The 22131-nt window shown below is 37.3% G+C and overlaps 1 protein-coding gene across 12 annotated transcripts in view; it reads left to right on the top strand.

Moving 5' to 3' along the window:
* CEP170 (centrosomal protein 170) overlaps positions 1 to 22131 on the top strand; it is a 111327-nt gene that overhangs the window by 50035 nt on the left and 39161 nt on the right. For 8 of the 12 annotated variants that reach the window (XM_019647561.1, XM_019647562.1, XM_019647560.1 and 5 more), the window contains 3 exons: positions 7498 to 7974; positions 12300 to 12463; positions 12650 to 12943. In XM_019647561.1, coding sequence (XP_019503106.1) covers positions 7498 to 7974; positions 12300 to 12463; positions 12650 to 12943 — 935 coding nt within the window. The remainder of the gene's footprint in view (positions 1 to 7497; positions 7975 to 12299; positions 12464 to 12649; positions 12944 to 22131) is intronic. The other 4 variants (XM_019647570.1, XM_019647569.1, XM_019647568.1 and 1 more) reach the window with 1 other exon arrangement.

Genomic DNA, 22131 nt, shown 5'->3' with positions numbered 1-22131 from the left:
AGTGTGTCCAGTTTGTGGGGATATGGTAGCAACAAGATTAGCTGAGTTCAGCAGCCAGAAAGAAGAAATAGTTCCGGATCACGTTCTCAGATTAAGTCAAGGAACATATTCTTTTGTTGCTGGAAGGGTACAGTAGTGAACTAAGTGTCCAGAAGTCAGAAAACCAAGTTTCCAGGACACACATGGAGGCATAAACTGTCTGCCACATAAGGACTTGGCAAAGACATCGATGCCGAAGACGGAGCAGCCAGTGTCTGTGACAACAGCAGATAAGGATCCAGAACTGGAGGAATTAAGTACAGGCACCAGGGAGCAGGATGGAAAAGCAAGTCTGACTCTGAGTCAAGGATAGATTCCTTAAGGACACCTCTCAGCTTTCTACCTTTGATCCTAGATCTACAAGATAAATAAGACATTTTTCTTAGCTGGAGAATTAAGAACATTGGTTCTTTAAATATGCTCTCATTTTACCAGGATACATGTCTCAGAAAGCTGGCGTTATCAACTTGATTTTCCAGTGCTCCAAACTGAAGTTGTCAACTTTGCAAATAAGTTCCCATCACAGCTTCCTGGTTTCTAAGACGAGCACTGTTTTCTTCATGCCCGAGCTCAGAAACTTAGTGTTCTTGAGATGCAGATAACAGAAATGCTTCCTGAGATGAAACAGGAAGGACATTGACTGGCTTAAGTCACTGAGCCTCTGCAGGACTGGTTAATGCAGCATTCAGCAGTGCCATCAGCTAGCTAGTCCCTGTCTCAGCCCTTCTATCCACAGTGGCCGTAGACGGGGGAGTTTCCCTCATACTCATACGCTGCCTGCCAGCAGCCATCAGGGGGGTATGCCACTGATCACAGCCGGCAGAAAATAGCAAAGATTGCTTCTCCCCAACAATTGGAAGAACTTTACGCAAAGTTTCAACACATCTCTTATCTCATTGGCCTCTCACAGATTCAGGAGTAGGTCACCTGCTTACTTCTGAACCAATCCCTAGCAAGGGTTAGGAGATTACCCCTTAAGCCAATCTTGCCCACCCTGAAGCTGAGTATGGGCTTAATTTTCCCCTAAGGCTCATGAGCTGTGTCAGGAAACAGTGGGTAACTGGGAATGTTGGAGTTCCTTTAGGAGAGAGGAACAAGAAATGGATATTGGAAGGCAATCAAGAATGCCTGCTGTACTTGAAATCGTTGTATCTTCCCATCCCCTCATCTGTCTAATATATCACGACTTCTGTTGCCTTTGTTTCACTGAGTCATAATTGACCTTTCTACCTCCAGTTTCAATGCGCCTGCCGTTCATTTTGCACAATAAATCTAAGCTGTTTGTTTTCTTTTTTTCACGAAACGACAGTAGCTGTCTTTTTCCTGCCAAATAGATTTTGTCAAAGTTCTCTCTAATTTTGTCCCACTTTCCTTTGAGAGCCTTGTCATACACTGCCAGTGGTTTTTAGTGCTCTCTGTCAATGCACTTCCACATAAATTATACTAATTCTGGTCTGCTTTTCTCCCACAAATTTACACATACATCAGGTGCTAAAAAATTCTAAATGATGTGTCTACATATATGTATTGCTAATAGGTAACACTTTTGATTCAGTATTTTTGTGTATACGCCTTCTCATCTAAACTTAAGTTCCTTATTTCAACAATCAAGTATCTGTGCACTAGAGCCACCTGGGGGGTGGCGGGGGGAGAGGGAGAACGGGAGAGAGGGGTAGAGAGAGAGATACGGGGGAAGAGAGAGAATGTACTAATTATTAGGTAGTTAATTTAAGAGAAAATGCAGCAGAATATAACAGCAGTATTGCCAAATTCTGAAAATAATTGTGATTTTATCTAGTCGCTAGAAATCGATTCCTCTCCCCTCACACACAAAACAACTTTTGAAATCTAAAGCACATAACTTCTAGAATACAATGAAGTATATGTATAATTTTTGTACTGGAGATGGAACCGTGATTGATTCATAATAGCTAATACTTCAGTGATGCTTACTTTATCCAGACACTTCCTAAGTACCGTGCATATGTTTTATCATTTAATTCTCAGAGGTGGCTACTGTTGTTTTCCTTGTTTTATAGATAAGGAAACTGAGGTGCAGTGATATGAATTTACTTTCCAAGGTCACCCAGCTAGCAAATAGTGTAGCTGGGAACCCAGGCTGCTTGGCTTTTAACCATAATTAGTTAACATTTCAGCAACCATTTTACACACACACACACACACACACACACACACACACACACACTCACTCACTCACTCACTCACTACAAAAAGATATACTTTGTAGAGTACAGAGGTTTAAACAAACACTCTAAAAACAAATTGGCATGAAAAATTGATCCCTCATAATTCAGCGTAATAAAATAAATCTCAAACTGTGAAGGATCCAGCAGTAATCTTATCTGTGTGAGCGAAACTAAATTCTTAAATGATTATCAGCTTACGTGGCTTGTCTTATTGAGTTTCATTTCTGGGAGATGACAAGTTATCTCATAATGTTGGGATTGTTTTTGATTAAAAAGGAATTAAGTGATTTACATCTGTTAAATAGCTTAAAGCATGCTGTCAGATTCTGCTGATTATGAGACTTATGAGAGTCTCATTTGCTTATATTAGTATATTATTGTTTCAGATTTATCATTTGTAGTTTTATTTTTTTTTAATTTTTTTATTTTTCAATTACAGTTGACATACAATATTATATTAGTTTCAGGTGTACAACATAGAGAGTAGACATTTATATAACTTATGAACTAACTGATCACCCCAATAAATCTAGTACCTATCTGACATCATACAGAGTTATTACAGTATTATTGACTATCTTCCTTATGCTGTACTTTATGTCCCCATGACTGTTTCGTAACTACCAATTTGTAATTCTGAATCCCTGCACTGTTTTTATTCACCCCCAGCCACCCTACCATCTGGCAACCCTCAAAATGTTCTCTGTATCTGTGAGTTTGTTTCTGTTTTGTTTATTTGTTTTGTTCTTTAGATTCTACATATAAGCGAAATCATATGGTACTTTCTCTGTCTGACTTATTCCACTCTGCACAGTAACCTCTAGATCCGTCCATGTTATTGCAGATGGCAAGATTTCATTATTTTTTTTATGGCTGAGTAATACTACATTGTATATACAGTAAAACCTTGGATTGTGAGTAATGTGGTTTGCGAGTGTTCCGCAAGACGAGCAAACATGTCTAATACATTTTAACTTGGTAAACGAGAAGTGTCTTGCAATATGAGTAGTTTGTTTCCAGAACAAATTATGCTCACAAACCAAGGTATTACTGTATGTACCATCTCTTTTATAGACATTGATCCATTAATGGACACCAGGTGATCTCTATATCTTGGCCATTGAAAACAATGCTGTAATGAACATATGGATGCACATGTCCCTTTGAAGAAACGTTTTTGGTTTCCTCAGATAAATACCCAGAAGTGGAATTCCTGGGTCCTTTTCTTGTTATAGCCATTGTTTTAAAGTCTATTTTGTCTGGTATAAATATTGCTACTCCTGTTTTGTGTTTATTTGTTTCCATTTTCATGAAGCATCTTTTCTATCCCCTTACTTTGTTTGTGTGTGTCTTTTGATCTGAGGTGAGTCTTGTAGGCAACGTATGTAAAGGTATTGTTTTTTTATCCATTCAGCCACGCTATGTCTTTTGATTGGAGCATTTAATACATTTACAATGAAAGTAATTGTTGGTAGATGTGTAGTTATTGCCATTTTCTTATTCGTATTTTTTATCTTTTTTGCTGCTGCTTCTTAAAGAAGTCCCTTTAACATTTCTTGTAGTACTGTTTTAGTGGTGATGAATTCCTTTAGCTTTTTCTTGTCTGGGAAGCTCTTTTAACTGTCCCTCAATTCTAAACGTTAGCTTTGCTGGGTAGAGGAATCTTGGTTTTAGGTCCTTGCTTTTCATCACTTTAAATATTTCCATCCAGTTTTTTCTAGCTTGCAAAGTTTCTGTTGAGAAATCAGTTGACAGTCTTATGGGAGCTCCCTTGTAGGTAACTAGCTGCTGTTTTCTTGCTGCTTTTTAAGATTCTTTCTTTGTCTTTATTCTTTGCCATTTTAATTATGATGTGTCTTGTTGTGGGCCTCTTTTGAGTTCATCTTTGGGATTCTGCACTTCCTGGGCTGTATTTCTATTTCCTTTGCCAGGTTAGGAAAGATTTTTGTCATTATTTCTTCAAATGGGATTTCAATTCCTTCGCGCTCTCTTCTTTTTCTGATACCCCTATGATGCAAAAGTTGGTATACCTGATGTCCCAGAGTCCCCTTAAACTATTGTCATTTTTTGGATTCTTTTTTTCTTTTGCTCATCAGATTGGGTGTTCTCTGCTACCTTATGTCCCAAATTGCTGACTTGATCCTCTGCTTCATCTAATCTACTGTTGATTCCCTTTATTGTATTCTTCATTTCAGTTATTGTATTCTTTATTCCTGACTGGTTCTTTTTTATGTTTTCTATCTCCATTTTTATTGGGTTGTCGGAAAAGTCATGATGCATTTTTGCAACGAAAAACATAGAAAAAATATGTCATGACTTTTCTGACAGCCCAATATGTTTCCTATCTCTTTATTGATGTTCTCATGGAGGCTATTGAGCATCCTTATAACTAGTGTTTTGAACTCTGCATCTGGTAGATTGCTTGTCCCATTTTGTTTAGGTCTTTTTTTGGAGCTTTGTTCTCTTCTTTCATTGGGACTTGTTTCTTTCTCTACTCATTTTGGCTGCCTCCCTGTGTTTGTTTCTCACTTATGTTCACAATAATCTTATGGATAGATATGACTATTTATCCATTTTACTATGAGGGAAATGAGATTTAAAGACTAAGAGAGACAGGATTTATCTGATTTCAAATCTTGTCCCTGCTTTCCACTAGATCAGCTTGCCTGGTTATAATCATCAGGCCATAACATGATGAGTTTCCACTCTGTTACGCTACTTGACATTGTTAGATAACTGATTTCTGGATAAAGTAAGTGTTAACTTGTATTTAAGTCTCAGGTGTCTAGTCCTTGAAGTAAAGATGATTTTGAAGTAGGACTAAGGGAATGATAACCTTAAATGCAATGGTGTGCAGTTGTTGATCTCTTCTGTTTTAATGTGTTATAATGTCAAAACATGTTGAAAATATGTTAATATTAACTGGGAGCTTTTCATTCACAATGGAGGAAAAGATTTCTTTGAATGCTGAGTGACAAGTGGATGATAAATCATATACCCCTGAACCAGCTTTTTGTAGTTTTTGCTTCATAGTTCAGCCACATTGTTTTATATGGATATGCAGGTGGTGCTAGTAGAAAACTACTACCCTTTGTCCCTAGCGTTACTCTGTTATCTGAAGGATGCGTAAAGCAAAATAAATGAATGAATGAATGAATATATGTTGGTTGGATAGGTTTATAAACCAGTTGTACTATATGGAATTGATCAAGTACAGTACATTGTACATAAATCAATATATAAAAATAACATTAATGAGTTTATTAATATATGGGGAGTGGTTAATACATTTGCTCTCATTGGAAGTTTTGAGTGACAGGCCTTCAGAGTAAATACTCAAAGTCCAAGTGGACATTTTATTATTATTATTAAGAAAAAAATAAATTGTGCAGCATTGGTGGTATAGTGGTGAGCATAGCTGCCTTTCAAGAAAAAGATAAATAAAGAAATTTTTAAAGCGTGATTTTAGATTATTAGGAGTCTTGAAACTTCTTTCAAATAGCATGTAAAATTTCTGCTTTGAAAATGTAAAGGTTTTTGTTGATACAATTTTTTTCATTTTCAGTGGTGAGAAAAACTAGATTTTGAAAAGGATCATTTTTACATTGAAAATTGTTTTTGTTAGATATTGTTTGTTTACCTTGTGTATAGATTTTTTTTATTTTGTTTTTTGTGGTTTGAATTGGAGCTTAATGTCTTCTATACCCCACATTTGATTATAGAAATGTTGCTGTCCCAATCCTATATAACTTAAAAGCAAACAGTTTTATGATTGATTCATATTCAGAGTACTGCCCAGAAGTCAGGTACAGCACCTGAAGAATCCCATCAACATTTAATATTCAAAAGATGTTTCGGGCCGGCCGAGTGGCTCAGTTGGTTAAGAGCTTGCTCAAGAGTTTGAGCTCTTAGCAACAGCGGTTCGAGTCCTGGCCCGAACTGAGCTGCCGCTGAGCTGCCAACAGGTGGCAGGATGGCTCAGCTAAAAAAAAGATGTTTCAAAAGACTAAATAGTACTTCACTTAATTGGAAAATGATTGGAAACAACCTCATATCCCTCTGTTGCCCTTTCTCCCTAATAAATGATCTGCAAATGGTTTTCCTCTCAATCTATTTTTAAAAGGAATGCTTTTTGGAGCTTTAGGGAAATAGTTTTCATTTGAACTCACTCTTTACCATCTTGATAATAGACATGGTTCTTTTGCTTCCTGAAAAACAGGGCAGTTATATATATATATACATTTCTGCGTTTGCACTTCTAATAACACTTTAAAGAAAACATTTCAATCATTTGTATTTATATACCTTTACATATTTTATGTATAAATTGTTTATTTTTATACCTTTATATTTGTTTCTGGGGCAACAGAAGAATAATGATAGTGTTCCACAGTTGCTTGCTTCTCCCGCCAACTCTTGTTGATCTGAGATTTATAATTCAGCTTTCCTCCAAGGATTTTTGACACTTGTGCATATTCTGCTGTGTAGAAATGTATGTGAAATTTCTTCTGGAATTAATGGCTGGCAATAAAATTTTCTATTTTTACCTTATTTTTTTCACACTGCCGCTTGGATTGCAATGCTTCAAGCAAACCACATGTTTTGTCTTTAATATTCTTCTATTCTTCATCAAATGTATCTATCTTCTTGCAAGGATGATACATCAGTTATATTTTTTTGGTCATTCTAAAAGTAATGGTTCTGAATGTGATGGTGAAGAGCGGTAAGTGGAATCATTACTTCTAGAACATCGCTTACATACTGACTTCATGTTTATTTCCTCACTGGAGCACCTGTTCTCCTTTGAAACTCTACTTGCATTCATAGATATTTCAGATATTTCATCCTCCTTACTTGATAAGGAAATTCATATTTTTTTTCTGTCATTCAAGATATCTCTATATACATTGAATATGCATCTCCATCTACATGTGATTTCAATTCTTTTGCACCTTGATGATTTCTAGATCCAAGTTGGGAAAAATAATGGACCTATCCATTCAAGGTCCATCTCTTATTTGCTTTGCTATCCTTTGCCATTGCTGCTGCTTATCTTGCATCTGCTACTGGTAACCAAATGCCATGTTTATAATCAAAATTATTTCTTCTCTCTGACATTTACCACTGGTTTTCATCCAGACTGTGATCTGCCTTCTGATTCTCTTGAAGTAGTACAAATGGCCATTTCTATACTCCCTCAAATGCTAGAAGCTCCCAAATATTTTGAATTTTCTCTTATTTTTCTCATTAGGGTGCAGCTTAGATGCCAAGCAAGTTGAGGAACAATCTGCAGCTGCAAATGAAGAAGTACTTTTTCCTTTCTGTAGGGAACCAAGTTATTTTGAAATCCCTACGAAAGAATTTCAGCAACCATCACAAATAACAGAAAGCACTATTCATGAAATCCCAACAAAAGACACACCGAGTTCCCATACGACAGGTGCAGGGCATGCTTCTTTTACCATTGAATTTGATGACAGTACCCCAGGGAAGGTAACTATTAGAGACCATGTGACAAAATTTACTTCTGAGCAGCGCCACAAGTCAAAGAAGTCTTCTCCCGGAACTCAAGACCTGCCAGGGATTCAAACTGGAATGATGGCACCTGAAAACAAAGTAGCTGACTGGCTAGCACAGAACAACCCTCCTCAGATGGTCTGGGAAAGAACGGAAGAGGATTCCAAAAGTATTAAAAGTGATGTTCCAGTTTACTTGAAAAGGTTGAAAGGTAAAGTGAATTGATCATTTCAGAACTTCCTATTTTATGATAAACAAAATTCAGTCTTCACAGTTACCAGACTACTATTAAATAATTGTGTGGTAGAAAACTTCTGCTTCTCTAAGGTTTATGTTTGATTTTAAAGCTCAAAAGCAAACCATACTGCCCATGTCCAACATATTCAAAATAAGTCTGCCTTCATGTTCTTGCCAAAACCAGATTGGTTTTGTAAATTTAGATTTATGCCATTAAATATGTCTCCTTTTCCTATGGAAATAAAAGACTTACCTTAGTTCATCAGTGGAATTCCCTAGAACACAGTTCTCATCATTTTCTTGACTTAAGTAAAAGATATATTCAATTCTGTTCTTCTCTATTATGATACTTCAAGTAAAATGTCAATATCTAGATTTTGAGAGAAATTTTAAGTCATTTGATAATGAGCCAAAAGTTCTACTTTGGTAATATAGTCACATTGTTGATAGAGTGTTTCAAACTATTCTCAGAGAGGTAACTCATGAAACAAAGATTTTTATTTTAGAAATATTGGGAATCAATTGAATTAAAAATTTTTTCAATAATAAGATTTTTATAAAAATCACAATTCAATTATTTATTTGTGAAATAGTTTTTATCTATGCTTTTTTAGTTTAATACTTGGCCAAAATTAGCAAAATCTTTATACCTGTACCTTGAGGTATTAATCAATTTTTTCCATTGGTTTTGCTAATTAAATTTATTTTAGAATTACTGAATACAGTTTTGTGTTACTCTATTTAATAAGCTTTCTATAAGTGGATGATTATATGTTAACCTGACCATTCTGTCAACTATACAAGGAGTTAATGAGCTTTAAAATAAAATGCTCATTGAGATCAGAGACTATATATTAGTTACCTTGTATCCCTAACACTTCACCTGGGACTTGAGTATGTGATAGGTGCTCAGTAATTTGAATAAACAATGAATAACTTCATTATCAATGACAAGAAAGACCCTGGCTTAACTCTTACTTTATGCCCTGGGAATCTGATCAAGTAATGAAGAAATACCTATTTCTGATTTGCTTCTAAGGTATTTCAGGGTAGTGAGATGGTGAGATTATCCAGTTTTTTGTTAGAGCCTGTTACTATATTTAATTACAATCATAAGCAATTACCTGGCCTGTGTACTCTGACATGTGATTGTTATTTTTTACTTCTATATAATATTAAATACATAGTTGAGACCTATATATGTAGGTATAGGTCAAAGCTTACAAATAAAAGTTATCCATTTGTAAACTGATCATTTTTATGAATTAGAAAATATACCCTAGAATAATATAAAAGGTAGCTTAAAACTTGAAAATTTGGAAATAACATTATCCTTTTAAAGCCACTCTTAAGAAATGTATAAAAAGTAGCTAAAAGATTCTTTTAAAAGCTACCATTTTTAAAAATACCTGCATTAAACCCTTTTATTGTACCTTTTTTAGCCATTATCACTATTTTCCATATTCACTGTTATTTTTAAGTCATTACTTTAAGACATTCTCTGTTCTTGAACAAGTCTAATTCCAAATAGAGGCATTAATGCCCACATTCACACTGTATCTATATATTAATGATCAGATATTTGAAAACCTTATCAGAAACTATACAGCCAAATTACTGTCATTCCTCAAAGTTGATTTATAGGTAGACATATATTCTAGTATGTTGCCATTGCTACAACCGTTCTTTTGGATTGCCTTCAGACCATCTTACAAGTCATCCAAGATAATATCTCTGTGACTGTAACTCAGTTTGGTCCAAGATAGATCCATTTTATTTCTCCAGATATAGTTACGAATGACACTTGACTTTTCCCCAAAGTCAGAGCTGCTATCATTGGATAAAGATTTTCCACACTTTAGGATGTCAGAAGTATATACCTAGACTAAATAAATGTAATTATAGGAAGTAGTAACAATTTTACAGTAACTAGCCTCTCAGCAACTGTTTAGATCAGTCAGAAACTTAAAACTAGGCAAAAGAAAACAAACCCCAAAAAACTTTGCTCCTACAAGAGTAAAGTGCACGCGCTTTGGGACAGTGAAGAAAATAATGTTCACAAAGCCCATACACTTTTACCCTTTAGGAGAGGTGCAGCTTCTTTTGGCCACAGCTCCTGACCTGGTGCCGCTAGCCTACGTAAAAACACTGAAAGAACTTCATCTTAGGTAGGCATGGTGAACGAGAGACAAAACAGAAAGAAAGGAACTTGGTGAGGACAGCTTCCTAGGGACTTTTTTGTTAAGTAAGAACAGTAATTTCAGTTCTGATGAGATGTCCTACCTTGTGTGTGACACTAAGAAATACAAGAAGGAATAACAACTTTCCAAAAAAGAAAGTGGCTAATCTGTAAATTAAAACAAAAATTTTAAGCTATAACTTAAAGAAACTGAAATGTCTATGCTACTTATGTGCCAAATTTTATATGTTGGTACAAGAACTAAATTCTGTAAAAATGGTGGTCTCATGTTATATGTGTGTGATATGGGTTATTTGGTCTCATTATGCAGGAAATATGGGAATTTAGTTATATCCAGCTCTTACAAACTGGGTTTCTTTTCAATATATCCAATGCTACAATGAAACAGGTTGTAAAATGTCATGTTTTTCACAAGTTTATATTTGAACTAGTGGTTTTGTTTGGTTTTGCATTCCAACTGTTATCCCTAATTCCTAGCTTAATGACCTAAGGCACGATTTTTTCTTTTTAGATTGCATTTTGAATTGTTACTAATTTGAAAGAAAGAGTTTCAGAGTTGTTATTGTGCCTGAGGATTCTAATATTTCTACCACTGTGCTGGGAGTGCTCCCCAAACCCTTCCGTGGGTCTCGTTAACTCCCTTTGCTTACCTTGCCTGTTGTCCAAAGCGTCACCCTTTTCCATGCGCTCGCCTTTCTCCCTTCTGAGTCTTCTCACTCCTTTATTGCACCCCACTTTTAGAGCCAGGCCTCTCATGTTAAATCATTAGCACCACCTGGGAACCTCTTTAGAAACAAGCCTATGATCATTAAAACTCAACATTTTCCTGGGACATACGTTCATTGTCCCTCCCAGCCCCCGAGTCTGTCAGTTCTGTTCATTTTATTCGATGCCACCTTCTTCAGCAGATATTCAGATTAAAATGTGTAGCCCAGGAAAATTTAAAACTCAGATTTCGTCATGGAAGCATTGGCGTGTACCTGGTTGACTAGATTCACTGATAGCTTTCTTCTAAAGAAACCATCATTTAAACCCTCATTTTATGATTTGGTCTAAAAGATGTATAGGATAACGCTTTACTATCTAATAATTCTGTGCTATAATAATATAGTAGTTATTTGATTATTGCTTCTAATATTATTTAGGTAATGAGAATTATAAATCAGTGAAAAATCAAGTAATTTTCATAAAGTTTTCATTTAATCCCTCATAGAACTATGAAGGGTAGCAAAAAGCCTCTGTGAGAAAGCTGATGTTTCAAAATTCAAATATATTTAAACTTGACTCTATATACTTTATGGAGAAGACAGATAGATTTTTATATGGCCATACTTAACACCATGTCATTTGCCCAGTAGATGCTTAGAATTACATAAGATTGTATAGACTATGCTTTTTCATGATAGGCCTTTTAGCGTGCTTTATTTACTCTGTGAAGCCACCAGAGTTTAGAGCACAAATGCAAATTTTAAAAAATTCTCACAGCTAGAAAGGCATTTGTAAATAATTTTACAGTAACTGGTAGAAACTATAAATTTGCACCTTTTTGTTAAAAAGGAAATGTATATACTATAGTTATGTAAGTAGTGTATGTACAGCATCGAAAGTTAAGATCACATTTTGATGGCATCTGGCATCCGTATTCTCATGTCCTGAATAATGATAAGCATTTCAATGGGGTCGCTCTGTCTCTCGTTTCTTTTCCTCTCTAATGCTAGAAACAAATTTCTGATTGCTCAAAAAGTTATAAGGTTTGAAGGAAGGATTAATGTTGAATAATGTTATCAATACATACTGTCACAGATGACATAGCCTTGCTTATCTGTAAAGACATTGGTAAATCATTATAAAGTTAAAATTTGGAGAAAGAGAGACAATCCTATTCAGTTGTTTATAAAGGACCTCATTGTTGGTTGATCGAATTTGAATGTAAGCATTGCAGCTGAGGGAAGTTTGCAGAGCCTGTTACTGAAACGAACATATGACTTGGGCTTGAAAATGGAAAGGGGGCAAAACAAACAGCACTTTTGTATATGCTTCTAATTTCCTACGCGGGATTTTTTTCCTTCTCTATTATGTGGTTTCTTTTTTGTGTCCAGGAAATAAACACGACGATGGTACACAGAGCGATTCAGAAAATGCCGGGGCTCCCAGGCGCTGCAGCAAACGGGCAACACTTGAGGAACACTTAAGGCGCCACCACTCAGAGCAGAAAAAGCTACAGAAGGCTCAGGCTGCCGAAAAGCATCTAGACCAAGCTGTTGTAAGTCAAACCGCTTTTATGATTGCATTCTTTGAGGAAGACAATCCCAGAAAAAGAAGGTCATACTCTTTTACTCAGAGTGCGGGAACCTTGTGTCAGGAAACTTCTTACTCGACACCACATGCAAAACTTGAAAAAACAAAATCTCCAACAGCAGATGCCAAAGTGGTTTCTTTGTCTTTACAGACTAGCTCTGCGCATCACAGAGGGGGGCATGGTGTTCCACATGGGAAATTGTTAAAACAGAACTCAGAGGAGCCATCGGTGTCAATTCCCTTCCTACAAACTGCATTGTTAAGAAGTTCAGGGAGTCTTGGGCACAGACCGAGCCAGGAGATGGATAAAATGTTAAAAAGTCAAGCTACTGCTGCTACTTCTGAAAAGGATAATGATGATGACCAAAGTGACAAGGGTACTTATACCATTGAGTTAGAGAATCCCAACAGTGAGGAGGTGGAAGCAAGAAAAATGATTGACAAGGTAAATAACTGGAATTGGGGTATGATGTTAGTTTTCGTGTGGTGTATTTGATTGTTGGAAATTATTAGAGTCAGCATGAGATGTTCTCATGCAGTCAGTGGTATTGGAACTTTAGGATTTTGTCAGGGAATGGCAAGATTAACAAGAAGACCACAATGCTTTTATTCTGCTTATGTTCTGAATTTGCCTGAGTTTCATAGGTCAAGTCCTGTACATTTAAACTGTTTGGACCTTTTAAAGTTGTATACATTTAAGATAGGATTGTTAAATAGTACACTTTGTTTGGCCATTCTCCCTTTGCACTTATTTAAAAACTAAAAAACAAACAAAACCAGATTGCTATGACTGTTAATATAAAATAAACATAAATGATAGCTGATAATAGTTAGGCTTCCTGTCTACTAATTTCATGTTGGAAGCAGATGAAAATATGTATGTTTTAATCAATTTTGGTCTTATTCTCTTTTGTTCATTTCTATTCACTGCTGTCTGGTGATAGAAAAGGAGACTATGAGAACAAAATCAGTTTCTTTATACCTTGAGTGTAACAAGTGTATGCTCAGTCAAGATGATTATTTGCATTTCAGATTTGTTCTTTGATGTTATTGGTTACTGTGTATAATGATTGTTGTATGGTTACAAAGTAGTTTTTCTCAGTTTTCCTTACAATGGAAAGTTGACTTTAGATCAGCTGTTTATTTGACCCCTTGGAAAACAGCAACCTAAGTTTGGCTAATCTTCGTTGATCTTTTGTTAAAGTTCTTATCACTCAGTATGTGAGCAGCAGTAGCATCACTTGAGAGCTTGTTAGAGAGAAATGCAGACTCTCAGGCTCATCCTAAATGTACCGGATTCCATTTTAAAGCAAGGTCTCCAGGTGATGCATAAACACATTAATGTTGGAGGGGCAGTAGTTTAAATGGTGAGTTTACAGAGGTCTTTCAGAGAAAAGATAAGATGACGCTTTAGAATACGGGAAGATTATTAGAACTTTCATTTACTTTCAATTTCATAGTTTTTATTTCCATTATGGAGTGTGTTCTAGCATGTATGCAATCCATTATTATATTGGTAGATGTATATAATTTCTAAACGTGCATTTTTTGAGGAGCACAAGCTCAAGTTTCTTTACTGTTGAGCTGTACAACTGCAAACTTTGGAGATTCATTAGTCTAGGAAATACGAGTAGATGTTATGCAATCAATATAGTTACGATAGTTGTTAATGAGAGAGGTATAGCAGGTAAGAAACAGACAAAGCACGTTTTCTGATTACATTAAAGGGAGTCGATGGACAGTGTTAGCATAGAAAATGGCTCTTGGTGATTGTGAATTCTTTTCATCATTGGGAATTGATAACATTTCTTTCAGATTACTTTAAAGTTCATAATTTTCTCTCTAGTTGTTGAGAACAAGTAGATTTTAAAATATTGTCAAAAAGAAAATAAAAGAATAGGTTTTGAAAAAAGAGTGCTAAGAAGTTTTAATATTATATCCTATTATGCTTTCATTTGGTTTGTGGATATTTTATTTATAGTGATAGATATCGTCCCTGTTAAAAGATTTTTTACAGTGAGGGATTATAGTATTTAAGACCATGAACACTTGTAGACAAATAGACCTGAGATCAAGTATAAACTCTGCATGTACTAGATATGTGCCCTTGAGAAAACTAACCTCTTGAATCCTCTGTTTCGTTTTGCTCTAAAATAGAAGAAATTTCACTAGGTTATGAAAAGAATTCAATAAAATATATAAAATACTTACCACAATGCCTGTTTTATAGTAAGAGGTAAATGTTAGCTGTATTATTACCCTTACTAAGACTTTCCACATGTGGATCTCTACACAAGGCACTGGCCAATCCTGGAAAGTTCTTTCAGCGCTGAAAGGGTCAAATCTGAAGCCTAGTGGAGGCTCTAAGGCCAGCCAACAGCAGAAAGCTGAGAACGAAGTCGTTGTTGGAAAAGAGACTCTAGGAAACCGCAGGATAGAGAGGGAGCCCACGAAACCTGCTGCCCCCCTGGCGTGTGTAATTATCAAAAGCATCTTTTATTTCATTCTTAAAAAGAGTCCCAGTTTCAGTGACACATTACATGGTCACACTATGGCTAGAGAAAACCAAGATTTAGAGCAGGATTCATTTAAGGCATTAATGGCAGTATGTGTGACTGAGTCGATAATTCAGCGTCATTCTTCGTTTGTATAAACCAGAAAACAAAGCTGAGACCATCACTGTAGGAAAACCCGGAGCCACTGCATTGTCTCATGAATACCAAAGAACAAGCTGAAATGCTACCAGCTGTGGTTAAAGCCAGAAGGCAAATTCAAGCTGACGGAAGTCAGGCTCTGGGGACATGAGCAGAGCAGCAGGGGTCAAGTGTGTGAAGAAGATGAAGTAACTGGGTGTGGAGAAAACAAAACCAAGAACAGCCAGAATCAAGGCCTAGGAGGACTTCGGGAGGAGTGCACACAGGCATCACATCCAATGGCTGATGAGCTCGGCTGTCCACTTCCTCCCTTTTAAAGTTAGGGTGTGTGGGATGGACAGTGGGGCCATCAGCCCCGTTCCTCTGAGTGTCATTGTTGTTTGGCCCTAAGAAGTCTTGTGTGGGCTCTTTCCTTTTCCACTCCATCATGTGAGAGCTCGTTTATTTCATTGACTTATTTAGCAGCCTTTATTCAACATTAACTATATGCCAGGCTTTGCGTTAGGAGAGAGACATTCAAATTGAAAAGAGAGAGTTCTTCCCTTCAAGAAGTGAGTAGGGAGAGGGATGGAACTGCACAAGTAAACTATATGAATTAAAAATAGTACAATGAGTGCTGTAGGATTCCAGTAGCTTCTGAGAGGAGCTCTCAGGTTAAACGTCCCTTCCTCAGAGAAGTCTCTGGCTGTGCAATCTAAAGAAACCTCCCTAGTCTCTGTCAGAGTAGCTTATTTCATTTTAATCATAAGCTTTATCACTACTTGATAGTTTCCTATTTATTCATTCACCTCCCCCCCCCCACACACACACACACACGTACACTCCATGACTGCAGGAACTCCATGACTGCTAGTGTCTGGCATTTTATATGTTCTCAATAAAAATTGAATTTAGTTGCCAAGTGAGCTCATTTTGAAACAGGTGGAATTAATCCTTTAACAGGCATGGTACAGCAGGGCTTTCCATATGGAGCAGTGTTTTCAAAATCATGGGAGGGTGGCGGACTTGTTCCGAGGACCACTCTTTACTTTAGAGAGATGAGACCGGACTGGATATTGAACTCTCTTTTGTATCAGACTAAGGACTCTGGATTTTTTAATGCTGAAGGCAGTAGGCAGACATTGAAAACTTTTGAGTGGAGCAGTGACAATCTAATCACTGTCAGAAGTGTGAAGAATCAATTGAAACTTGGAAAAGCTAGAAGCAGAGAAGGCAGTTAAAAAGCTGACAGGCCCAGCAGTCAGTTGAATAGAAACGTCTGGATCTTAGATGAGAGGTCTGGGCAAAAATACTAATTTGGGAATTATTAGGGAGTAGCTGAATGCAAAATAATAGATGAGTCACCTAGAAAAAAATGTATAGAGAGAACACAAAGTATGAAATCCTTACAGCACCAACACTGGTGGACAGAGGAACAGGGTGAACAAAGGAGGCTGAAAAGAATCAGGAATAAGAGAAAAACAAGGGAAAACAGCATCTTGGAACAAAACATAGAATCAAAAGGAAGTGAACCACAGTGTCACATGATACACAGATGTTAAGTATGCTGAGCACTAAATGCCTTCTTAGTCTTTCCCCAAAATACATTGTACTCCAGGCCCTAAAGAAGACAAGCAAAACATATGCCGCGGTGCCAGATAAATGTATACAAGTGGACACTTTGGTCAGCGTTGCTCAGGCAGTAGTTCACCGTAATCACAAGTGTCTGGACGCTGATGGGAACTACTTTGAGCACCACTGTAATTGCAGAAGTCAAACGTGACTTGTATTCATCTTTTGTATTGGTATATATTAAGCATTACAATTTTAATACAGTTTTCCTTTCTTAAAATGTGTATGCATTCTTTGGGCACCCTCTGTAATTGCATCTTAACTTGGAAGAAGTTGTCTATAGTTAAAATCAGATCTAAAGAGGTGACCATGCTGAAATGTCATATCTTTGCTCTTCTGTGCTGGTCATGGTTAAAAGATAGTGGGATATCCCTCTCTGACCCCTAGGTTATGCGATTACAGCATTTTGGTTTGTGTTTTTGTGCTGTGCGTTTGTCAGTAGGTAATCTTATATTACGCATAGTCCCAAAATTTACCTCTCACAGTATTAACACAAATGCCTCTTATTTATAAATATCTCTCAAGTTGTACATCTAAGCTTACATGGAGATGCGCTATAGTAAGAAAGTGCTGTTGACTGCCTGGATAAAAGGTAATTGTCATCCCCAATAATGATAGTCTCCCCAGCCCTCCCTCCTTCGACCTTCCTATTACAGCTAGACAACCCGTCATAGCACCAATAAATAGTACACCAGTTTCTCCTCCCCGCTTCTCCATCAGAACAGACATGCGGAGGGAAGAGGAGGATGTCACGAGGGCGACTGGTCTCCAGGCTAAAGGAGAAAAACTCGTAGTGACAACGGAAAGCTAAATATTAGATGAATAAGAAAATAATTTGTCATCGTCGAGGGCTTGAGGCTCTATCTTTTGGAAAAAAGTGTTTCTCCTTTTCAGAAATTTCATACCGTAGACCAATTCTGTCAGATACTTTTCCTTTTCTGAGTTTTGATTCCTGTCCATTGTGGCCACATAGTTCCCCCAAAATGTGTCTGACTAGCATACTCTTGCCTCATGGGGCCTTGTTACCTATCTGCTGATTCTGTGGGCGACAGGTCCTAGCAAGAAGCCAGAAGCAGGAGAAGTGTAACAAGACTAGAAACACAGAATGAAGAACAGCTAGAGCAGTGGTTCAGGCAGCCCAGAGGAAGTCAGTGCCGAGAACCCGGACCCAGGCAGCGGTTTGGAATGGGAATATTCCAAACCTTGAAGTTCACGGCAAGATTTGAGATCAGATCCGAGTCAGAGCCAGGGGAACCGTGATAACCCAGAGTCAGAAGCTAGGCGGACAGTGCCAGACAGAACACTGAGGAAGGCAGTGTGTCCAAGGCGTTCTCAGACAGAAAATCAGGTGTGTGGGAACGGAAGGAGGAGGAGACGAAACAAGAGCCTTGAGCAGGAAGAGAGGACCTTGGTCACGGGCAGCCTTTTGACTTGGACATAACACTTTCCTCTACTTCCTGCCAGTCCAGAAACAATCTGAGTTAATAGGCCAAAGCACATAGTGGTTCTGACAAGGTAAACTGTGATGGCTTGATTTTTCTTTCTCCACTAGTCCGTTTTCTTATCCTCCATTCACTGAGCAATTTTTAAAATATTTGATCAGGAGAATTGGCTTTCGGTCACTCTGATTGATGCTCCTCTCCCCTTCTGAGCGCCCCCGTGTTCCTCTTAGGTGTAGGAAACCCTTTCCTGCTGTGGTAATTCCCAAAGCTTCACCAGGGAACCCTCACCTTTTTTTCAGTCAGAGCTTAATATTTAATAGGTTTGCTATTATGTGAAACTTACGTATTTTTCTGCTTAAGAGACTTGCTACTTCTTGTGCCTTCAGTCTAATGAGTTTGTCCTTGTGTGTTCTGCATACCTAGCTCCTCCTTACAATAACTGTCAGAGGCTTTCTTTAACCACCTGTTTAAAGTAGCCCCAGCATTTACCTTTTAAATCTCCATCAGATTACCAGGTTTTATTTTCTGTATAGCGCTCACTGATAGCTAGTTTCTTTTCTGTCCTTTCTAGAATGATCGTATTTGTCTTGATCACTTCTGTATTTCTTGGGCCTAGAACAGTGCCTGGCGTGTAGTAGATACTCAATATCTCTTGAATGATTGAGAAGCAAAATTTATGAAATGCCTTTTCATTTTTGTCAGTATTTGTATGTGGTTAGCTATATATTAGCTAATTTATTGTGTTAAATTTATACATTGATCAAATCCAACCAGGTCTCCACAAACCAGTTTTCCTATATTTTTTCTTATATAAACTAGTGCTGAAACCAGTTTGTATCTTGATCCTAAAGTAACTTGTTAAAATGTATAATTTAAAACCGTGTATAAGCTTAGCTTTGTAATAGTAAGTATGAAAGCTGCCAAAGAATATACGTTGTGTCAGAAGAAACATCTAAGTTTCAGGGAATTGCCTTGGTTAGTATAAGACTAGACGTACCCTTGAGTTTCTAGCAATGCCGAACTAAAAACTAATGGCTTAGCACCGAAAAATCTCCTTGGCAAGAAAAGGGTAAGATGGTTATTGATGAGCAGCCAGATTTTAGGGAGGAAAGGAGGGAATGTGTGATAAGGAAATGAGCCATAAAGAGGAGAAAACGTGGACATTTTAATATAGAAACATTAGATTAGACTTGAGCATAGTTGGAAGATATGAAAGAAGAGTCTAATAGAAAAAGGATGCTAAACGGTGATGGAAAGGGGAGAGGTTGTGGAGAGACTACTCCTTAGGAACCGGAAGAATCAAGGACCCAGGATCGACTCAGGGAGGGCAAACCTTTAAGAGCATCTGTTTACCCAGAGAGAGGGTTAAAAGGAAGAAAATAAAGCCTGATGGGACCGTTTTCAAAAAACTGCGATAAAATTCACATGGCATTCACCATTTTAGGCATTTAAAGTGCACAGTTTAGTGGCTTTTAGGACATTCCGGTTGCGCAACATTAGCACTATCTAATTCCTGGATGTTTTCATCACCCCAAAAAGAAGCCCCATACTCATTCGACAGTCACTTCCCATTCCCCCTCCCTCGGCCCTTGGCAACCACTAATCTACTTTCTGTGTCTAAGGATGTGCTTATTTTGGACATTTCATAGAAATAAAATCATACAGTACGTGGCCTTTTGTGACTGACTAGTTTCACTTAGCATAATGTTTTCAAGGTTCATCCACGATGTAGCGTGTCTCAGTACTTCATGCCTGTTTATGACTGAGGTGCACCATTGTGTGGAGATACCACATTTTATTTATTCCCTCATCCGCTGATGAGATGTGGGTTATTTCCACCTTTTGGCTGTTGTGACTAATGCTGCTGTGAGCATTTGTATATCGTGGTAAATCATAGAATGTAGCTCCTGTCTCCATCCTGAGTGATTTTTCTCTAACAATTTTGTCTAAATTTTACATTTAAAAGTTTATTACAAATACATTATTATGAAAATCCTGTGTTAAACATTTAGAACTTCTTATACCACTGGGTTTTAAGGGATTTTTTTCCTTTTAAAAATGAAATTAGAATTTCATGGAGAATTATAAGTTTAAAAACATTCTCCTCTATTAAATCATCCATCATCTGGAGTTTGTTTCCTGCATGGAAAGTTAGTTTATATCTTGATCCTAAAATAGGTTGTTAAAATGTATAATTCTGCATAGTTCTTAAAGTAATTATATGTCAGGTGATTTGTCATAGGACATAGGAACCTCTACTATTGATTTCAACTGGTACCTACCATGCTCTGCTTACCTAGGGGGTTCCTGGTTCATTGAGGAAAAATCTGTTCTCCTGAGGTTGAAACTTGACACTCGACTGCATTTTTACTTAGACAGTTGGATATGATCGATATACTAATGCAGTACTATTCTTCAGTTATTTTAAAATAAGGCCACAAAAGCTTGAAATTAAACTACCATTACGTTTCTCATTCTTGTGGAAAAATGAATTCTGAATTCCAAATGATTTGGACATTTTTTTTAACTAATAAGTTACGGACTGTTGCTGTTGAATTACCATTTTGTTCTACATGCTTATCGCCGTATTTATGTGCCTAAGTCTTCCCTCTTCACAGTGGGCTCTACTTCCTGTCACAATAAGCACTCTTCCTACATTTGATGTGACCACAGGTAACTTGACCTACCCTAAATCTACTCGGTAGGCCTGAAATTTACCCCCATGAGAGTTGACCTTGTATTCTTTGGTTTGGTATACCGTTGTTGCCCTTGCCCCAGCTGTCCAATTTCACAATTAGAAACTGGGGGAATTTGTGTACATCCTGAGCTTTGAAATGATAATGGCTGTGATAATATGCTAGTGAGAAAATCAAAGTCAGACTTTTCATAGGCTTTGTTTGTATTGTACATACTAGTTCTTCATCATCTGAAGAATGTTTAGGGTTTTTTTAAATTTAAAACTAAAATCTAAAAATATAGTCTGGTTCTTATAGCAGTTTTGTTTTAACTGCAGAGTACTCCTGCAAGGCTCAGGTGACTCCCCCCTTTTTTTTTTATAAGCTCCCATATTAGACCTAAGCGCCTCAAGAGCCAAGACTAAGTCGTGTAGTCGGCCCTCTGTATTGCTTGGGGACTAATGACAAGAAGAGACAGTCCATACAAGCTCAGTACAGGTGCAACCATCGTACACCTAACCACACAGTACAGGTCAGCGACAGAACTTTTTTTTTTTTCTTTTAATATTTTCAATCCATGGTTTGTTGAATCTGTGGATGTGGAATCTGTGGATACAGAGCACTGACTGTATCTTTTTAAATCCTATGGTGACTAGCACAGTAGCTTACAAATAGTTAAGTACCATAACTGAGGAACAGGTTGTTAAAATTGTTTAGAGTAACCACCGAGATAGTAGAATCGAAATTCCAAAGTGAGATGCCAAATGTGATAGACACACATTCAGAGGAAAAGACTGAGGAACATGTTCCGTGATTCTTGGAGTGGGATAGTGAAGGAGATGCTATCTTCTTACCCTAAAGTCAGAGCCATGGTAGGGGTCACAGGTCACCCAAAATAGAGATGAGTTCACCTGGATCAAGTGAGCTATAGAGGCAAGCACAGGAAAGCCACTCCCTACTCCTAAGATAAATGAGTCAGTTATCTTTAAACATCTGCCAGGCTCAGAGAGTTGAGATGGTGCAAGTTCAAAATGGAATTTTCTACTCCTGTACCACCCCTTCCTTTTACCCCCACCTGGACAAATTAGAAACTGACTCACACACTTGGGGCAGAGGGTTCTATTAGAGATGAAGCATAAAAATTAGATAGATATCTGATTTCACTCTCTTCCCCACTCTAGACTTCTGGTCTAAACAAGTCCCTAGCTGAACAAAAACCCAGATTTTGTGCTATATGGAGTTGGGGGTTTG

The sequence above is a fragment of the Hipposideros armiger genome, unplaced genomic scaffold (assembly GCF_001890085.2).
Source record: "Hipposideros armiger isolate ML-2016 unplaced genomic scaffold, ASM189008v1 scaffold_113, whole genome shotgun sequence".
NCBI lineage: Eukaryota > Metazoa > Chordata > Mammalia > Chiroptera > Hipposideridae > Hipposideros > Hipposideros armiger.
This window is presented reverse-complemented; position numbering and strand designations above follow the sequence as displayed.